General features: G+C 49.3%; 1 protein-coding gene across 1 annotated transcript in view; it reads right to left on the minus strand.

Moving 5' to 3' along the window:
* SSH1 (slingshot protein phosphatase 1) overlaps positions 1–20,089 on the minus strand; it is a 37,471-nt gene that overhangs the window by 12,213 nt on the left and 5,169 nt on the right. Inside the window, exons 3-6 of the mRNA XM_068412434.1 lie at positions 4,278–4,381; positions 2,936–3,000; positions 2,026–2,147; positions 124–192 (exon numbers count right to left, since the gene is read on the minus strand). Coding sequence (XP_068268535.1) covers positions 124–192; positions 2,026–2,147; positions 2,936–3,000; positions 4,278–4,381 — 360 coding nt within the window. The remainder of the gene's footprint in view (positions 1–123; positions 193–2,025; positions 2,148–2,935; positions 3,001–4,277; positions 4,382–20,089) is intronic.

Consider the following 20,089-nt stretch of genomic DNA (forward strand, 5'->3'; position numbering starts at 1 on the left):
AGAGGACTGCAGCCACGAATCCAAAATTGCAACTTCATTTGCAAGGTGACAGAGAATGTCTCCTAGAGTAGCCCCCAGGTAGGGAAGGACATTCACATTTATCCTTTTAATGTGGTTTCTTACCCATCACCGTCAAGATGGATTTTAGTATCACTCCACAGACGAAGAACCATTCCTATAGTGCAGCTTTTACTGGAAGAGAGATTGTTAGACAGGATGTTAAATCTAGGCCACAACGCAGTCACGCCAATATCCTAAATTATTAATACTCTTTAATTTTTAAAATCCTCAAGTCTTGCTCTAGTAATATCTTAGGCCATCAAATGCGTAACACACAAGGAGACTGTCAGCTGAAGTCTGAAGGGCTCCTCTGATATGAGCACGCTGATTGCTCCACAGGGCTGGAGAAACATCCCAGAAGCAAGAATCAAAATCACCAGCTCTTCTCTGCCCCTCCAGAAAGCCCTGTGGTATTTACCCCACCACCACTCCTGCTCTCCCACCCTCCCGAGCTCAGCACAAGGCAGGTCCCAGTGATGTGGCTGCAGTTCGAGCCCTGGGAGGTGGCAGAGCAGGCGCCTGCCCTTTCCAGAGGGGACCCGAGGGGCCTTTCAAAGGACTGTGTGTTCGATTTTCACTTCATCACTCCAGCTGGTAGAAAAGACAAAAATGGATTTTACGAGTTTACCTAACCCAAAAGAACACTTCCATTGCGGAGATGCAATCTGGCAAGAGAACCACACTATAATGGGGGCCAGTAACTTTCAACTAGTAAATAATTAAGCTACTGAGGTATTAAAGTTTTAAAGGAACTGGGGACGCATACAGCAACAGCCAGTAGCAAAGAAGTCAGGTTTGGTTTTGTTCTTTTTCTTTCTTTTTTAAGCCTTCAGCAGATCAAAGGATTTGACAGGCCAGTCTGAACACACATGTGGACAATGTGCACTTTAGAGCTTTGTGAGGAAAAAATGGGTTTTATTAAACACATGTAAAAGGAATAAAACCCACAAAAGCACCCGACCAGTCAAACTGTCAGCAGGCAGCACACTCCCAGCTCAGCAGTGACATTTCAGCCCCAACACAGAGCCATGGAGTCACTCAGTGAAGTCACGAATGCCAACTGACTTCTTTATGCATGAGACTGACCCTTAATTAACAAAAACTTTGGCTTTCAGGGAGACAGTAACTGAAACAGCAGCTAACCTTGCAGTTAGGATGGATTTGTCATAACTTTTCCATCTTTCCTCTTGTCTCGCATCAATAACCACCAGGAGCAAATCATTGCAAGGTTGGTTCAGATTGGAAGATGACGTAGCAAACGTTCACTGCTGTTGCACACCAAGTGTGCCACGAGGAAATGCTACATTAGAATTTCCTCCCTGACACTAACAGCAGTAATTTAACAGCAGATAAAAGAGGCAGCAAAGCCAAAGAATGAGCCCAGAGCTTCTCTGCCTTGGTTTACCCACCTAGAACTGGAATAATGTGAGAGGGTCTGTGATAACAAAATATTTTATTTGCCTTTCAAAATATTATGTGCTCTTATCAGCTAAACAAAAGAAACAGCTCATTACTGACGTGTTTGTTGGTCTTGGAGGTACTTTTGCAGATGTTATTTGGTAACTAAGCTAACCCCCCCCAAAACCAGCTCCATTGCGTTATACCATCAACAGACTTGAAGTCTGGTGGGTACAGTAAGTTCCAGTTCTGCAAGTGTGTCTGCAGGAGCAGTTTGTAGTAAGTAAACTACCAGAGATGAGGCAGATGCCCCAGCCCTACAGATGGATCACCTGTGAACGCTTTGCCCACAACTGCCCAGAGATTCTACGGAGACTGAAAGCTTTCTGGAACAAAAAATCACCCTCTCGCCCTCGTAACTGGGCAGAAAACTCAACACATGTCCTTCCTCTTGCTAGAATTTGCAGATACATGAAAACCAACTGCCTGGGGACAGTTTGGTGTCGAGAGGCTTTCCCGAGAACCCAGCCTGCCCCATTTCCAAGCCCAGCCTCGCCTCAGACGTACCTCTCCTTGCTGGAGAAATCCACACCCAGTAGAATATTCTCTTCGGTGTCCTGTCGCCCGCTGCTGTACACAACCACCATGTACCGCACTCGGTCTGTCCACACACTTTCCAAACGGACAGCCTAGGAAAAGGTCATCAAGCTCTGCAAACCAGCTTTTGGATAATTATTACTTCCATTGCTGCCTCATATTTTTTTAAGGTGTAATTGCATCCAACAGCTTTATTTAGCTGCAGTATGAAAGACACAGGGAGAGACGGTCCATCTTCCAGCAAGGCTAGTTGCCAGGTTGCCTTGGCATCGGGTGGGAAGAAGATGAGCCTAGATTACCTGCCCCAGCTTGGAGAAACACTACAAAATGTAACCTGAGGATTTTTTCTGAAGAGGTTCAACTAGAAAGTCGGTAAAAACATCGGTCATGCACTGAACTGAAAACAGAGGCAGGCTCAGAGGATTCTTACACTCACAAGCCTTCACTGAAACATGTTAGCCATGCTGGAGGGGATAACTGACACAGACTTTTCTGTGGTGACTTTTACAGCCTCTGCAGATTTCTTTAAAACAAAGCCCAGCCCCATTTGGATGCAATTTCAAGATTGACTTAAGAGTGTCCACGAGCATCAGCGAGCTCCTGTCTCTTCTCCTGTATTAGTGTTTGCCAGCTGACTGGGAAATTAAATCTAACAGAACAAGCACACTTCAGACAGCTCAGTTTCCTGACCCAACTCATTACGTGGATGTAGGGACCAGGGCAAAAGGGATGGAGAGGAAAACACGGTAGGGCTGGCAACCAGCACAGAGTTAAGCTGAGACTGAAACCCAGGCTTTGCCAATGCTTTTCATGAACCTCTACAGGTCTGTTTCAAACGCCTCCAACAGAGAGGAGAGCAGGAAAATGCATCTTTTCTTACCAGTTTGATCCTGTCCTCACAGCGAAGGAGGTTGATCATCACCTGGAGGTGCTGGGGCAAATCACCTGCAGGCAGAGCAGAGAAATAATCAGGAAGGGTCTCTCCCTTGCTGCCCTTAGGCTCTAGAGCAGTGGGTCCGTTTCTGTTTGGTGAAAGCAAGCGAAAGGAACAAGGAATCTACAAGAAAACAAAACAAGTTCACATCTAATAACTGGGTAATGCACTCATAACTTTCCATACAAGATAAAATTCCTTCCGTAGGATGTCTGCTGGGTATATGAAATTGCTGACAATTAAAGAAACCCAAAGCCAAGCTTGGCATTCAAACACCCTCTTTGTGCTTGGAGTGTTTACTAAGCAGCAGACACACAGTACCACACTGTGCCTTTCCCACATGCTCCTGCTCTCAAAATGCCCCGATGATCTTATTTCTTCTTTCCCAGTCATCACTTATTCCACAACTGTCACAGACAGAAGGCATGAAAACACTGGGTGAGTAGAATCCACTTCCTTGAACCCCATATCTGCTTATCAATGTTATGTACATTCACCAAACAACTCCCTACTGTTTCTTCCCACCAGTTTGACACACTGGAGGGGACTGGGAGAAGAAGGACAGTCTGTTCTTAAACCACCATAAACTCTTACAGGCCAGATTGTGGCGAGTTAACAGAAAAGGGGATTTTCCTGAAACCAGGCAAGGGGATATAAGGGGCTAAGAAATGTACATCTATCCAGAGACACAAATCCTGGTAAAATATTCCTCGCTCTTACTGGCAACATCAAACAAAACCAGCAACAGGTAGTTTCAAAAGAACAAACGCTGTCAGCTGGCACCAAAAGGCCCAAGCTTCAGATTGCTGGAGGCTGGGAGAGCACTCGCAGAAACACCCCTGTTCTGCTGAATCAGGCCCTCGCTAACCACAGAAGAGGTGCTACAGCTCCGTGACTCAGCCCGTCCGATTTTCCTCCCCACGGGCCAAAGGGGAAGGCAAAGATCAAACCACTGGAGCACAAGTGACATTTCTTCATCTGTGGAAAACGGGGATACGTGTTCAGCGCAGACCCCGTGGCTCAGCAGGTTCCCTGCCTGGGGAAAGCCATGCTGAGTGCCACGATGCCTGCAGAGGATAAATTTCTACTCCAGTTACAGGTCTGAGATAATGACAAAAGCTTAAACAAAGACTCAATAATCACACGTTCCCATGGAATGGTTTTACTCTGCAGGCTGTACAATGATGATCAGAGGGGTCACGCACCCACCCAGGCATGGGATGGGACGAGCAGCAAAGCAAGAGGGAAAAAAGACCTTAAATCAATTAAAGGTGATTTAATCCACTACCTGCATGTTTGTGAGGATGCTGGAGACTTCGCTGGCCCTGGGAGCTGTTTCCTTGTTGTAAGAAAAGGGCTGCGCCTTTCACCATGAAAAAGCTCTCGCTTAGGCTGGAAAACAAACGACAGAGGAAGTGAACTGAAAGGGAACATCAGCAAAACACGTGCTCAGGTCTGGACGCCGAGGGAAGGAAGGGCTTCCCCTCGCTAAAACCTAGCAGGATTTTGCCATGATCTCCTGCCACTTGCACGGCATGGCCCCAGGATTATTCATGGATTATTCATGTGTCATTTTCCACCAACATTTCATTCCTTGGCCATTGCAGGAGATACTTGCCTGAGCTGTCACGGGCTGGAAATGACTTTATCATTTGCTTATCAAGTTCTGCAACTTAAAGACAGCAGAGGGCAAGACTTTTTACACGCTTAGACCTGTAAAATGACTGAAGATCAGGTTCCGAGTCAATCAGTTCCTACTAATTCCAGCTCTTGAGATTTCTTTGGAATGCAAAAACAAGAACATGCAACCATCAATTGTCTGTAGATTTAAAGAGGAAGGGAGGGCAGATGAAACCTGCACATCACCAGAGAAAGGAAACTGCACTGAAACCTCAGGGGAAAAAACAACCGACACAATAGCAACGATTTTGCTTTGCTCTGGCTAGATAGAGGCGTCGTGGAAAACACCACTGATAAGAAGGCAGGTCGCAGGGTGTGCAAACACATAATGATATTTCCACAGAGTCAAATGACACACCGGCCCCAGCACATAACTAAAGAGAGGGCTGAACAAAATCAGTAGTTACAGTAGGCACCAGCCTAATTACACAGTACCCCAGTGCACTCCCGAGCATTTTAGAAACAGCCTTGGACCTAAGCAGTGAAGTTAGCATTTCCCACAGGGCTGAAAATCAACATCTACTAAACTACCTTTTAGTTGCCACAGTAACTGCTTACACTGCATTTCCTCCGCTGCTCAAAACATCACAAGAGACATTCCTCGTTACAAAGCTCAATTTTCCGCCGCCCCACGCTTCCAAACATAGATCATTGTTAATTACTGTCTGATATCTACTAAATATAAATGCTCCATTACGAGATTGTGCTACATGGGAGTTACTTATGCTACAGAAAATGATCCCACAGGAGTGACTACTCCCAGCACCCCTCTGTTCTGTACTTTATCTGGGGTCTTTGCCTTTGGAGCCCTAATGCTCCATTCCACCTTAGCATTTTTGTGCAGACAGACACAAATTTCACATCTTTTCAGCTACTGCTGCAAGTTCAGCTTTTCCCTTCTCTGAGGACACAGCCAAGCTTCCCACAAAGCTTCCTTATTTTTCAACTGAATCCTCATGGTGCAAAATTCCCAGAAAAAAATATGGATCAAGTTTAAATTTGAGATTTCAGCTGCTTTTAGAAAGTGAACTAAAATTCTCACCTAAGTTCCAGGCTCCACAAGTCATAGATCAATAAAATGCCAGTAGGACAGCTGTACTCTTAATTAAAACAAGCTTTTCTCCATTTACACTCCCACAGCACTCTCACACTCACCACTAACTCCTCTAGCAAGTTGGGGCTGACCAGGAGCTGCGCAGAGTTTGCTCGTGCCCCGAAACGCCGGCTCTGCTCTGCCTGGCACTAATGGCACGAACTCCTGCAAACGGGAATTTGGTTCGTGCCATAAGTGAGCCAGGAAGAGTCTTGTTTCCTTCGCACACCAGATCTCACAGGAAAGCGTTAAAAAAGGCCAGAAGTTACACAAAAGCAGTGACACCAACACCACGTAGAGGATGTTCAGCTAGATACCAGCTTCACACACGCTCATCTGGGTTTTTTTTCAGCAAGAGGAAGGGAACGGTTAGATAACGCACAAGGAAATAATTCACAGTGTTCCCATCTCACCAATTTTGGGAAATATTTCTTTGTGAAAGTGAAAAAATATCCCAACGGACATTCTTTTATCCCAAATAAAGCACTGACTGGGATTTCTACAGGAGGAAGAAACATGGAAGAGACAGAGCTCCTTCCCAAAGGCGTTGGCAGCTCCTGCTCTGACGGTTCATCTCCCCAGTGTTCTCCTCTCCTGCAGTGAGGAAACCTTTCACAATAAAGCAGAATATTCCCAGTTGCAGGCTGCGCTGCAGGAGCAGAAAGCAACTGCAGGAAAAGCACAACCCACAGAGCAAAATTTTTGTCCCCCTGTATTCATCTGCATGGAAATGAACCGGAAAGCAAAGCCCAAGAACCTGTGGAGAGCAATATTCCTTTTAAGCTCCCGTTTCCACCCGACCAGCGCGGTACCGTACGGAGGTTACACATCCCAGCGCCTCTCTGCACAAGCTCCTACTTTACACCACCCTGAAACAGCAGCATCACCCGCCACCATCCCTTATCTCCGCTCTAGGAACACTCTCTGCTCTCAGTCCCTTCATACAGCTGCTCTAAAAGACAAAATAAACAAAATAAAAGAGAGAAAGAGGCAAGGCGTGATATTCCAACCCATTAAAAAACCCTTTTAAATCCTGCAGTAAACAACTAAAACTCCAGCCTTTTTAAAAAAATCTCCTAAAGAACAGAAAAATCCTATCGTTAAAGAACACCCCCAACTTTTGACCCTCGGCAGCAGTGATAAATGCCCCAGTAAGCAGCATTTGTTAGCAGCATAAAAACGAGTGGCTTATACATACTAATTTGGACTGGTTTTCTTTGAACAGCAGAAGCATTGTGCTGGCCCAAGAGTCAGACAGAAGTCAGCAAATTCGAAAAGATTCATAACTAGCCGTAAAACTCACATCCTTTTGCTTCTAAACCCATAAAAGAAAGAAAAGAAGGAAAAGAAAAGGTTGACCGTATATTCTGTGCGGAGCAGAGAAATCGCGTCTGTTGGTGCTACCCAGGAACTGGATGACTTTTACAGAACACTCTGTCTTCCACTGATATCCTGGCTTGAAAAAGCACTTGTCCCAACATATCCTGATGAAAGAGGGCCATTCAAGAGGGGGAAAAACCAGCTGAGGCTCGTCTAATCATCTCCCTCCTCCAGCCTTGTTTGTTTGTTTGCTTCCTCCCGCGTGCTCCGAAGGCACCGCAGCGCCCAGCAGCAGCCCCATCGCCGCAGAGTCCCTGTTCCCTGGGACAGGGCTAGACAAAAAGCATCAGATCGACGAATGCCTGTTAGTTTCTTTACAATTAAAACACTGCGTGACACTACTGTAAGACAGATATGACAAAAGCATTAGCTGTCAAATTAAAATGCTCCTTCGCTTACTGTACAGCTACCACGGTTTGGTTTCCGAGTGACTCAGGGGTTACTGAGCTACTCCTGAACAAGAAAGTCTTTCAGGTGGTTTGGTATTTATTTGTTAGCGGCTGGCTGTAATCAAATTCACTGAAGACTTGTTTCTTACGGACCCCTGACTAAGTCTTTCTCCAGGCATAAACCACAACGGCCCGCTGGCGATTCACCAGTACCACTAGCCGGGAGGAGAAGCAGCTTTCTGTTTGATTTTCACACAACAGAAACCACCCATCCCTGGATGCCCTTCCAGGAACCCCGAGCACAGCTCCTTTACAGGAGTCACTTCAGGCTCTCAAATAAGTGCAGAGCCCATGAGTTTTGTCACAATGCGCCAGTACAGCTGCAGACCAGTCCTCCTCCTTCCACTCCATACACAGAATCAACCAGGTTGGAAGAGCCCTCTGCGATCATCGAGTCCAACCATTGCCCTCACACCACCATGGCAACCAGACCAGGGCACTAAGTGCCATGGCCAGGCTTTTCTTAAACCCCTCCAGAGATGGTGACTCCACCACCTCCCTGGGCAGCCCCTTCCAATGGCTAATGACCCTTGCTGAGAAGAAAAACCTCAGCTTACCAAACTAATGGCATTAACACCCAAAGAGAGGTAAAATCCTACACTTACAAGCATCTGCGAAATGCCAAGAGTGTCAGCAGGAGGGTACAGACAGTTACGGTGCTTTGGGGGCCCTTCTGCACCCAGAGGGATGGCACCCAGGGGCTGGCAAGGAGAGGGTGCTTAATGGCCACAGCACTGCTGAGCGTGGGCTCCGGTGTCTCTTGCTTCACTGGCCCTCGCTCCATCTGTTGGCTCCGCGCTGCTCAACTTGAAAAGGAAATATTTCTTCCCCTTTGGGAAAGCTCCAGAAGAGCGTAGCTGCAACACACATCAATTACATTTCAAGTTGCTTAAGAACACAATAGGCAGTGCCTTTTAATCGTTACAAAATGCCGCCCCCCAGCTCCACAAATGCCAATAATCTGCTAAAAACTGGGTTTGGGACAAGAACTGCTCGTGTAGCCGGACAGGCAGAGCGAGCTGGGAGCCAGCTGCCAGTCGCAGCACAATTTTCCCTAAGCAGATCGCTTTGCCACTGAAGCTCAGGCCGTGGGGTGGCCCAGGAGGAAACTTTGTATGCCTCAGGTATCAGAGTTCCCTGTTTTAATGGGAAATATCACAAAAAAAGTCATCATCTTGCAGGATACAAGAAAACACTATTAATATATCTTATAGCTACACAACTCATCTCAAAATAGCCTTAGACAGAAGTTAGTAGAGAGAAAACCACTTTCCCTGGGAAGACACGGCCAAGCCTGGGGTTGATCCAGCAGTCTCTTGCTGGTCTAAGAATTAAAAAATAGTATCTAGCTAAAAGGGGCAGAACACAGGAACATCAGAGATGGCGTCTGGCCGGGTACCCCTGCTGCTCCCAGCGCTGCCACAGCCAACACCTGGCCACTACATTGAAGGTACATTCTCCTCTCCCAAAGAGATAATATTCCAGATGTGCTTTCAAGATACCTGCTCCCACCTGAAGCTTCCTCTGTTTCTCTTTAACCTTTCATCTTGAGCAGCTCCCACGCTGTTGACCCATGTGCTTCTGCAGCTCGGGCGCAGAGCTCCGTGTTCCAGGAAAGCTCTGCAACGAAGCCTTGCCCAGGCACGGGGCCACACCGTAACGCTCTCCGGGCACTAAATCTCTGTCAAATTAAGTTTCTTAATTTCCCCCTCATTCATGGAGCACAACGTATGCGCGGTGCAGGGGCAGAGAAGGTCATCTACCCATCAGGGCTGAGTCAAGCACTCGAGGGATGGTGATAGACAGCAGACTCCCCAGACCTGCAACCAGGTCCGTGTTTTTGACAAAAAAAAAAAAAAAAGCAATATTAACTTCTCTTAAAACTGGTCACAATTTGACAAAGGCATGAACATGGTAGTGCCTCTTGGTTTTCTGGCATCTTCTGCTCAAAATGTTTCCGAACTGATAAGCTGAGGAAAAAACAGGCCTCACAAGCGCCACAAACTAAACACACTTCCCTTTTCCACAGCCCCCTTGATAAGGAGGAAGAGAACTGGTATTTTCCCTTTTCACAGAATCAGAGAATCACTCAGGTTGGAAGAGCCCTCTGGGATCATCGAGTCCAACCATTGCCCTGACACCACCACGGCAACTAGACCAGGGCACTAAGTGCCATGGCCAGGCTTTTCTTAAACCCCTCCAGAGATGGTGACTCCACCACCTCCCTGGGCAGCCCCTTCCAATGGCTAATGACCCTTGCTGAGAAGAAATGCTTCCTCATGTCCAACCTGACCCTCCCCTGGCCAAGCTTGAGGCTGTGTCCTCTTGTCCTGGGAGAAGACGCCGACTCCCACTGCGCTACAACCTCTCTCCAGGTAGTTGTAGACTGCACTAAGGTCACCCCTGAGCCTCCTCTTCTCCAGGCTAAACACCCTCAGCTCCCTCAGCCGTTCCTCGGAGGTCAGACCCTCCAGACCCTTCACTAGCTTGGTCACCCTTTTCTTTTCCCCTGTTTTCTGCACAGTCTGGAAGAAGACCAGCTGTCCCAAGGTGGCCACGCAAGAGCACGAAACACAGCCATGGAGAGGGGCCTCTCCGGTGCACCCAGCCCGGGGACCGAGCCAGTCCCCTCGGATGCTCCCGCAGCCTGGCCAGGCCCTCAACGTGCCAGAGGGTGGATTTTAAGACATGGCAGAGCTGCAGCGAGCCAGAGGGCTGTCACGCAGCCATACCAAAATAGCAACACAAACTGAGCTGGAAACGAGCCCATCAAACAGAAAGGAAGATGCGGGGAGAGAAACAGCAGGAAGGGGAGGCGGCAGCTGCGCGGCCCCTGCTTCCCGAGCCGACGGTGACAGCACAGCGACTGCTTGCTTTGGCTTCAGAGGAGACATCAGATAACGCTTCCTGACCAAGAAAGGGGCCTTTGGAAGGGGTCTGACCGACGCAGAACAGCGCCAGGGAAAAAGGAACTTCAAAGCTACTCACTCACATGCTACTGTCCAACCTGAGGAACAGGAGCGGGAGCCCTGAACAGCAGCAGGTCATTTCTCATGCTGCTTAAAAAAAGTATTTTGTGTGTTTCCAAGTGGCCTTTGCTTTGTGTCACACACCAGCCACGCAGAGCCCAGTGCCACAGAGAAATTAAATGAAACATAAAGGAATCGCCTTTACAAACACAGCTGATGGTGTCGCCACGACCATCCCTGCTTAACTCAGCACAGAGCAGCTGCCGTGCAGAGGGACGAGCAGAGCGTTCCCCACGCAGCAGGACCAGGAGAGACCTGGTCTCACAGAATCACAGAATCAACGAGGTCGGAAGAGCCCTCTGGGATCATCAAGTCCAACCATTGCCCTGACACCACCATGGCAACTAGACCAGGGCACTAAGTGCCATGGCCAGGCTTTTCTTAAACCCCTCCAGAGATGGTGACTCCACCACCTCCCTGGGCAGCCCCTTCCAATGGCTAATGACCCTTGCTGAGAAGAAATGCTTCCTAACGTCCAACCTGAACCTCCCCTGGCCAAGCTTGAGGCTGTGTCCTCTTGTCCTATCACTAGTTGCCCAGGACAAGAGGCTGACTCCCACCCCACTATAATCTCCCTTCAGGTAGTTGTAGACTGCAATAAGGTCACCTCGGAGCCTCCTCTTCTCCAGGCTGAACACCCCCAGCTCCCTCAGCCGTTCCTCGTAGGTCAGACCTTCCAGACCCTTCACCAGCTTGGTCGCCCTCCTCTGGACTCGCTCCAACACCTCAACATCTTTCTTGAAGTGCGGGGCCCACAACTGGACACAGGATTCAAGGTGCTGTCTCAACACGTGCAACTGTTTTAAACCCAAGTGCTATCGCAGACACACAGAGGCTTTGTGACATGCTGACAAACTGACCTGTGAGATGACCTGCAGGTGCCCAACGCACCTACTGAAGTCGGCAAGAGCTGCCGGCATCACTTGGATCGCGGTGCCCGACCTCTGCCAAAATCTCTGCGACGTGTCTCGAGTTGGGGCAGCGACCTTCAGGGCAACTTCTGGAAATGTTTGTCTTCTGAAATGCTATTTTATTAGAGAAAAAATACAGTGCAGCTTTGATGGGCTATAAAAAGTCATCACTGCTCAGACTTCCTGAGCTGCAAAAGTCACCCCAAGAAGAACCCCAAAACGTAAGCTGTGAACCACAGCAAGGTCTGACGTTCCTTCAGACACACGGGGAACATCTCCCCGTCTTCAGAGGCAGCCAGGCACCATCACACAACAGTAAAAAGTTGCCTGCACGGGGCTGGGCAGGAGCCCCTGCCGAGGGGGGGTCTTGTAATGCCTCTCGGCAGGGGCAAACATCTCCCCATCTATTTCAAAGGCGAGCGAGACGGCCAGGCAGGCAGGAAGACCCGGCAGGCTTCGCTCTCGTGTTTTTAGCAGCGCAGCAACAAAAGGGGAGTCTGAGCGTGTATTGTTCAGCTGAAAGGCGTGGGCCACATCCACAGCACAAGAATGCTAAGAAGGGTCCGGGACACTGCGGGCCATTCACAGCACCAGATACAAACACTCCTCAAGCACAAAGAGGAAAAAGAAAAAAAATTAAATCAATTATGAAGCCCACAAAAGCTAATTTCCGAACATAGACTGATGATGATGATCTCTAGCCTGGAGAAGAGGAGGCTCAGAGGTGACCTTAGTGCAGTCTACAGCTACCTGAAGGGAGGTTGTAGTACAGTGGTAGTTGGCCTCTTCTCCCAGGCAACCAGCGATAGGACAAGAGGACACAGCCTCAAGCTTGGCCAGGGGAGGGTCAGGTTGGACATTAGGAAGCATTTCTTCTCAGCAAGGGTCATTAGCCATTGGAAGGGGCTGCCCAGGGAGGTGGTGGAGTCACCATCTCTGGAGGGGTTTAAGAAAAGCCTGGCCATGGCACTTAGTGCCCTGGTCTAGTTGCCATGGTGGTGTCGGAGCAATGGTTGGACTCGATGATCCCAGAGGGCTCTTCCAACCTCATTGATTCTGGGATTCTGTGATGTGCCTCCAGCCGCTCCTGCTCACCGGGTGACGATGCGTCGGGCTCGGGCAGCGATCGCCCCAGCTCTGAGGGCAGAGCATGACCTGGGCCGTGCCTGCAGCCAACGCAGGAGCAGCTCGGATAAACCGTCCAAGAGAAAGGGCAGGAAGAGGGAAGCAAACAAATTAGCAGGATTGCTCCTCGTTCCAGCAGACTTGCGCAAAAGAAGTTAGCAGAACAGCTCCCAAACGGCCAGGAAAGAGAAAATTCTAGGAATCCCTAGTACTTGGATGGTGACAAGCCAAGTAAAATAAGAGATTGTTTCACAAGGAAAAAGAAATCCTTTTTGCTCATCCCATTAATGGCAGAGTTCAAAAAGGCACGAGGCTGGTCACAGCAGCACCCAGCTACGCAACGCGCTTGGAACCAACGCTCTGAATCGCAACGAGCTTTTCTGAGATTCCCACCGCAACGTGAGGTCATGTTTGTGATAGCCTCTGTCTCAGGAGGCCGGGGCCAGATCCTCTCCAAACCTCAGTCTGCTCAACTGCCATAAAGAAACCTTTCGCTCCCTCTCAGGAGGGGAGCATTAACCCTACAGAGACCCCCAGCATCCGTGTCTGCAGCATGTGCCTGCGGACTGACCCCAGCCCTCCGCGGCAGCCCCACGGCCGCCCACCCTGCAGCCGAGGGCTGAGCAATGCTTCTCCACAGAGCTCCACGGAGCGGCTCGTGCTCGCCTGGACTCTCTAGGCAAGGCTAGGGAGCACAGGGAAGCGTGAGAGGCGTATACAGAGGTCCCAGCATCAGCAACAAGGTTTTCCAGCCCAGAGCACCCTCTGCCATGCAGCATCCCGGTGGTCTGAAGGAAGCCGGCTCTTCCCAACACACTGGCTCCCTTCTTCCCCCACACTAAAAGACCCAAAAGACACCTCATGTTTTCCTACAAGTCACTTTTTGGGATGTTGTTGTTGCCATGTTGTTGCCATAGCTGTTGGGTGACCGCGGGTAGGGAGGAGGACAGACCGCAAGCCCGGGAGTGCCGGGGAGGTGTCTCGGAGCTGTGGTCCAAGCTAAAGGCGAGGCAGGATGATGCTGGCCCCCAGGCTCATCATCACTGATGATGCCCCCACCATGGGGGGCACGTCAAAGGCACAGCCTCCCGCCCGCGCTCCCGTCCTCCTCCCCAGCCGAGCTGTCAGCACATCGGCCGATCCTCCTGCATTCCTCACGTCAACTCATTGTTTTAATCCTTTAAACTATTTTATTAAGTCACCCCACTTCACCCACTCAGCGGTGTCTCCCGGAGACAGGCCAGAGAAACAAGTGGAAACTCTCCAATGGCGCCACTGGAAAAGAAAAGGAAGGTGAATAATAGTTTCAAGGATTAAGACAGCAGCTTCCAAGTGCGAAGGTCAGCCAGGACACAGACAACAGCATAGGAAGCACGGCTGAGATCCCTACAGGCAGAGCAACCCAAAAAATAGCTTAGCTGCTGGGTTTCAGAATGACTCCAAAAAAGGCAGCAGAGACCAGGGAGTACTTGACACATTGGTAATGCGTAGAAATAAAATAAAATAAATCTAGACGGATCAGGCGGGGTAAAAGCAGAGTGAGAAAAGTTGTAGCTCAACCCTGAGACCCCCTCTAGTGTTTAGGCAGACGGCAGCCTGCCTTCCCTGCTCCCCGAGGGCACAGCCAGCACCCCACGGGGAGCAGGCGCACCCCAGGGGTCAGGAGGCTGTCAGACAGGGGCAAAGCTAGCTCAGGAGGGAAAAGTGTTGGTAAAAACCTCAGGATCATCCTTCTTTCTCACCTCTCCTCCAAACCCATCCTTGACAAGCAGAATCAGTGTTGCAGAGAGAAGAAGGCATCTGCAGTCCACAGGGTTTTGCAGGGCTGGGAGGGAGATGCCCACAGGCAGGCACGCTGGTCTCCGCGGGGATGGATGGTTTGGATGGCAGACAGGGTAAACAAGCAACCTGGCAGCCTTCAGGAAAACCTGAAAGGGACATTTTGTCCCATTGCTTGCACTTCTGGATGCCTTGGCCCCCGATGCTAAGCCCCAGAGGTTTTCTGCCCAGTGGTCTGCAGCAGATCCCCCAGCAGCTGCTTTCACCAGCGATTCTTGAGGAAGGATTTCTTCCAGAAACATAGGTGAGCTGGTGTGGGTTTGGGAGGTTTGTCAGTTTGCTGAGTCCTTCTGCACAGGGTCTCTGTGCTCAGGCACAGACTCCGTGTCCTACAACAAACCTTACATCAGTACTGGGACTTCGGGGAGAGTTTGGTGCAACAGGCAACACCTCGAAGGTACTCACGTACCAACGGCGAGGACCAGCTGAGGTGGGCACGAACCCACAGCACACCGGACTGCAACTCTCAGACTTTCAGAGAGAGAAGGCAAGCTCTGCAGAGAGGAGTCCTGAACCTAGATAAACCTCAACAACTAACAGACACAGTCTGCATCCCAATCTGTTCGAGGCTGGGCTTATTTTTGGCTTATTTTGCTTCTGATTTTTTTTGCGTAGCAGTAAAGTGATTCTGCATCAGGGATTCGAACGCTGCAGAAGGATGCATAAATGTTTGGGAAATAAAGAAATCAACACTCTCCTCATTAAAAGCAAAGCCATGCCTAGGAAGGTGTTCTGTCCATTTCACATTCTCCAAAAACATCTTAAGAGTGTTTGTCAGGCAGACCACAGCTCTGATTTGTATGAGAAATCCCTGACTCACAGATCTTGGCAACTGATTATCAAAGATGAGGTATTTAAAAATCAAGAGGCATTTGGAACCAAAATATTTCTCTGACCCAGCTCTTTAACACCTAAATAAACAGTAACCACGCTGGCCTTTTACAGAAAAAAAACCCTTCAGTGCAAAGCCAGCACCTTTGATAATGGGGCCAGTGGGTTTTTTTGCCAAACTGCTGAGATTTCATGGAAAACAAACAAAAAAAAGAGATAAATACACCATTCTGAACAGGGTCTGCTCACCACGTCCTCAAACTGGCAGGCCTCCTGCCCTTGCTCTACCTACATCCAAGTAAACTCCTCGTGTTGCTCAACTTCAAGTCAGCACCAGTTTCCTGGAAAGGCCAGATCTTAAATAAGTGTCAAATAAGTGCATGCCTCCTCGGCTCCGCGGTCTGTGAATGTCCCCACACAACCCACCACAAAATGTAAAGGCCTAATTATATCTCCATCGGCTTCCACGGCCACACCTACGGGCCAGAAAGTTACCGAGGGTCACGAGCCTGTGAATTTGCCTCCCCATTGTACGGGGCACGCTAAGGCAGGATGCTGCAGCCTCGCCAGGATGTGATTCAGCGTCCTGTTTTGAACAGTTAATCAAGTCAGCAACTTCTGCCCCACCATCTCCCACCAAATAACGGGGAGACAATAAATACTGCAGCGAGCAGGACTTGTCAAATATGTAATGAGCTGCTGTCCCCACAAACAAATCCTCAGGACGTACCCCCAGCCCCGTGCACCCTCCCAGTACCACAAACACAGCCCCTCCAAGGCCAGCCACAGTGCCAGCGAGGAATCTGGGTCATGACAGTGATTTTAAGCAAGCAGCCTCCTTCTAACGGGTCCTCTGCCCGTGCCAGCGGGATGGTGCTCTGTAAGGAGTCTGTCTGCAGCAACGACTCCTCCTGGTGATCACTGAGCTTTCATCAACCCAAGGGCTCCAGCTGATTCCTGCAGCGAACGCAAAACCCAGTCAAACCAATGCCCAGCGTAACTCCACCACCTTCAACAGAGAAAATTACTTTCCTTCATCAAACTACAACAAAAGTGCAGTAACTGAGAGCTGGTTATCAAAGCAGCGTGACGGAGCACGTTCGTTCCCAACCAGGTAATCATGCAAAACACAAAGGCGAGTCAGTGAGGTGGAAAGCAGGGCACCTTCTGCCCATCACAAACAGCCATAGGTTCCTCAGAGCTCAAAAGCCGTATGACTCTCAGGGCTGAAAGGTTTTAAAGCTGATTAAAACCAAACAGACCTAACACTTTGTTTCAGAAGATGAGCTAACAGTCATCTGCCAGGCTGCAGATGGGAGAAAGCGGCTCGGGAACATCGAGTAACTCGGCAAGGTACACAGGATGGCAGCAGCAAAGGGAGGAAGACCCCCAGTCTCCTGTTCCTCTACCCCTTCTCTGCTCAGCAGGACACTGGATGCTCCAGGCAGGGCTCTCAGCGCAGGGTCTCCACACAGCAGAGCAGCACGTACCGTTAAAAGACTCTGTGAACACATACAAGCCCAATCCTGAAAGCCTTCACCTCCCAGAGCTGCTCTTGCCAGCTCTTAGAAGGGGGTTTAGTGGTGCCAAACAAGAACAGTTATTTCCATAATGATCTTCAGGCTTGATCAGAGGCTGGAGACAGCTAGCTGCCAGACCCTTCTGCAGCAGCTCAACCTCCATGTCCCTGCAGAAGGTGCCCGACAACGCTCACCCAGCCCTCTTTCTGACCGCATTCAGATTGTTACTGGAAAGCAAATAACGGCAAAGATTACAGAATGACTGGCTAAACAAACTTACTTGTGTTTGTAATTAAAACCAGTGATTATCTTGCTGCATTTGCCAGCTACAGCTGAGAAACAGCCAACACTCCCAACACGACCGGCTTTGTAAAACAAACATCTCCTTTGACCTGGTGCTCGCGAGCCAACCAACGGCGAGTGATGGAAGTCAACCAGGTTGCACCAAAAGGCACCGTAGGAAAAATTGCACATAGAATCACAGAATCAATCAGGATGGAAGAGCCCTCTGGGATCATCGAGTCCAACCATTGCCCTGACACCACCATGGCAACTAGACCAGGGCACTAAGTGCCATGGCCAGGCTTTTCTTAAACCCCTCCAGAGATGGTGACTCCACCACCTCCCTGGGCAGCCCCTTCCAATGGCTAATGACCCTTGCTGAGAAGAAATGCTTCCTAATGTCCAACCTGACCCTCCCCTGGCCAAGCTTGAGGCTGTGTCCTCTTGTCCTAGCGCTAGTTGTCTGGGAGAAGAGGCCGACTCCCACTGCGCTACAGCCTCCCTTCAGGTAGTTGTAGCTACCCCATTCTCCCAGAGCAGCCTGCTTGAAAAGAGCTCAGCTCTGCTCTCAGCCTCCCCACACTTGATATTGTCTTCTCCGAGACTGCTGTGAGCTAAAAGAGCACGACGCAGCTCTGCGATAAGGTGGCACACACTGTGCACACAAGGCTGGCGTTGAACTCTGCAGACCCTGATCTTGTAAAACTTCAGATTGTGCCTAACTCTAAGCTAATGCAAACTCCCATGGACCTGACATAACTGTGCCAGCAGTTTTACTAAGATTTGGGTGGGATGTCTCAAGGTCTTGTGGGCGTGCTGCATCATTAGGGGAAAAAAAAGGATCCAGCCACAACATCCCATGGCCGGTTGCATTCAGGAAGGAGGATTTCAGCAGACACAGATAACGCAGAGGATCAGATGTGCAAGCTTTTGTCTGCACCAAGCCCGACTGGGCTGTCAGACCTGAGGCTGTGCTCTTACTTTTTCTTCTGCTATGAATCTTTACCCACTGGGGAGCAGAATGGACTCCTGGCTGCCTGGATGTCACCTTATCAAGGCTTCTGCAAAATTTTTGGAAAGTGAGAGAAAAGGAAGGCTTTAAAGTACATTAACGTCTAAGAAAATGCAGATAGGCACAGTATCTTTGAAAGAAAAGCTGAACCTAGAACAGGTCCCCTTGGTCTGTTTTAGGGTAGAAGCTGTTTCAGGGAGAAAACAGAAAGAAAAGCATTTTGGAATGACAGAAACCATAAGGAAGGTCTGCTGCTCTGAGACCAAAGAGCAGCAAGACATGCAGCTGGTTATAAAACCATGATACAGACCCATTCCTCCAAGAAAAAAATTCAGATAGCTCATATAACCAGATCCAGCTATGCAGTCTCGAATGAAAATCCTGGCATTTTTTTGGAATGAATGAAAACAACCTCTTCAGCAAGCGGATGAGCAAGTTATGTCATAAATGTGTAACAGCACGTTCATCCTGCATCGATGACACGCCGTTTGGGCTGGCAGCAAGATGGGGTCTTGTTTCCAACAACCCTTCCTTTTTCTAACCATTAGGATCTTTGAGGTCTGCAAAGCCAGGCGCTGGGCTGCCGACCCCTGCACTGGGGGCACGTGTGACAAAGCACAGCTGTCACCTAAGTCTCCACCAAGATTTAAAGGCTTATAAATACCATCCTAGCCTGTTTTTTTTTCAGAGATGACCTGAACTCAGCTGTTGGAGAAGCAGCACCGTGAAGTTGAACAATTCTGCCACCCCATGGGCACTGGGTAAAGCCTCAGCGAATTGATCCGGAGCAGCTGCCAGCAGGAAGGGGACAGTATCTACCCACCTCCCCACGAGAGGGGCTTCACTTGTCATCCACCCTCTGTCCACACTAGGGCCATGCATTTTCTTCAGTCCTTGACAGTGGTTCCCCCCCGAGTACAGCAAAGGCTCTGCACAAGAGCCATCCTATTCTCGAGGTCTATCTGGCAATTTAATTACCAGATTCTTATCCTGAAAATCATATACAGAAGAGCAGCCCCAAGAGCTGAAGGACAGAGGAAGCTCTTGGGATCTCAGTATCTAAAGTCAGTGCTGCAGCATTTTTCAATGGCCAGCAGAAGAGTATCAGCCTTTAAGTCCAGTCCCACTACACCCATCCCCACGATTGCTCCCGTCAACGATGGATGCTTGTGCCTGGCTTGCAAAAAAGCCAGACAGACCAAAGGTAGCCACAAAACCAATGACTTCCCAGCAATTTATCTGTACATCGTCATGGAGTTCATTTGTAATGAAGAGGGATAAAGCTGTATTTCCTCTTTCAGCACAAGAACCAAATACACAAAAGAAGAGACTATCACACTGCTTGGTTAAGTGTTAGTACTTAATACAACATGGAAACAAGCACAAGAATTAAGGATGTGCTGCTATTCATGACTTCAGCGGGCTCCTGCTTGAGCCCTGAATTGCACAACAAGCCCACAACCAAGCCGGGAGCAGAACCAGGAATCCTGAATTTTGCTTTAACCGATACAAAATGCAACCTCCAGAAAATAAGCTAACAAATGACATGTTATGAAGTGCCCATACACAGGAGACAGCACAGCAGCCAAACACACTCCTGACCCGTGTGCGTGCGAGCAGGACAGCCACCAAACGCCAGGCTTCCCCGAGCGGGCTGCAGCCACGGCAGATCCCCCCGGGACACAGAAACAGTGAGGCCTGACACTTTCCTACTCTGTAAAGGAGGAACTTTGCTTTTCTGCTCTCTGCCATCACTCGCAGGGTAAAGGCTGTCTCCACCCCAACATCCACTTGCTGCTCCCAAAACCACAAGGTTACCCAGACTTCAAAGCAACTCCACTTCATCCTTGGCTCAGTCCATCAGCCACCGGTGTCTCAGTGTCATATCTCTGCAACAGGAGGTCTCAAAGTATTAAATGGGATGGAAACAAGATTGAACACCACGCAGT

This window comes from Nyctibius grandis, chromosome 14 (assembly GCF_013368605.1).
Source record: "Nyctibius grandis isolate bNycGra1 chromosome 14, bNycGra1.pri, whole genome shotgun sequence".
In the NCBI taxonomy this organism is placed as follows: Eukaryota; Metazoa; Chordata; class Aves; order Nyctibiiformes; family Nyctibiidae; genus Nyctibius; species Nyctibius grandis.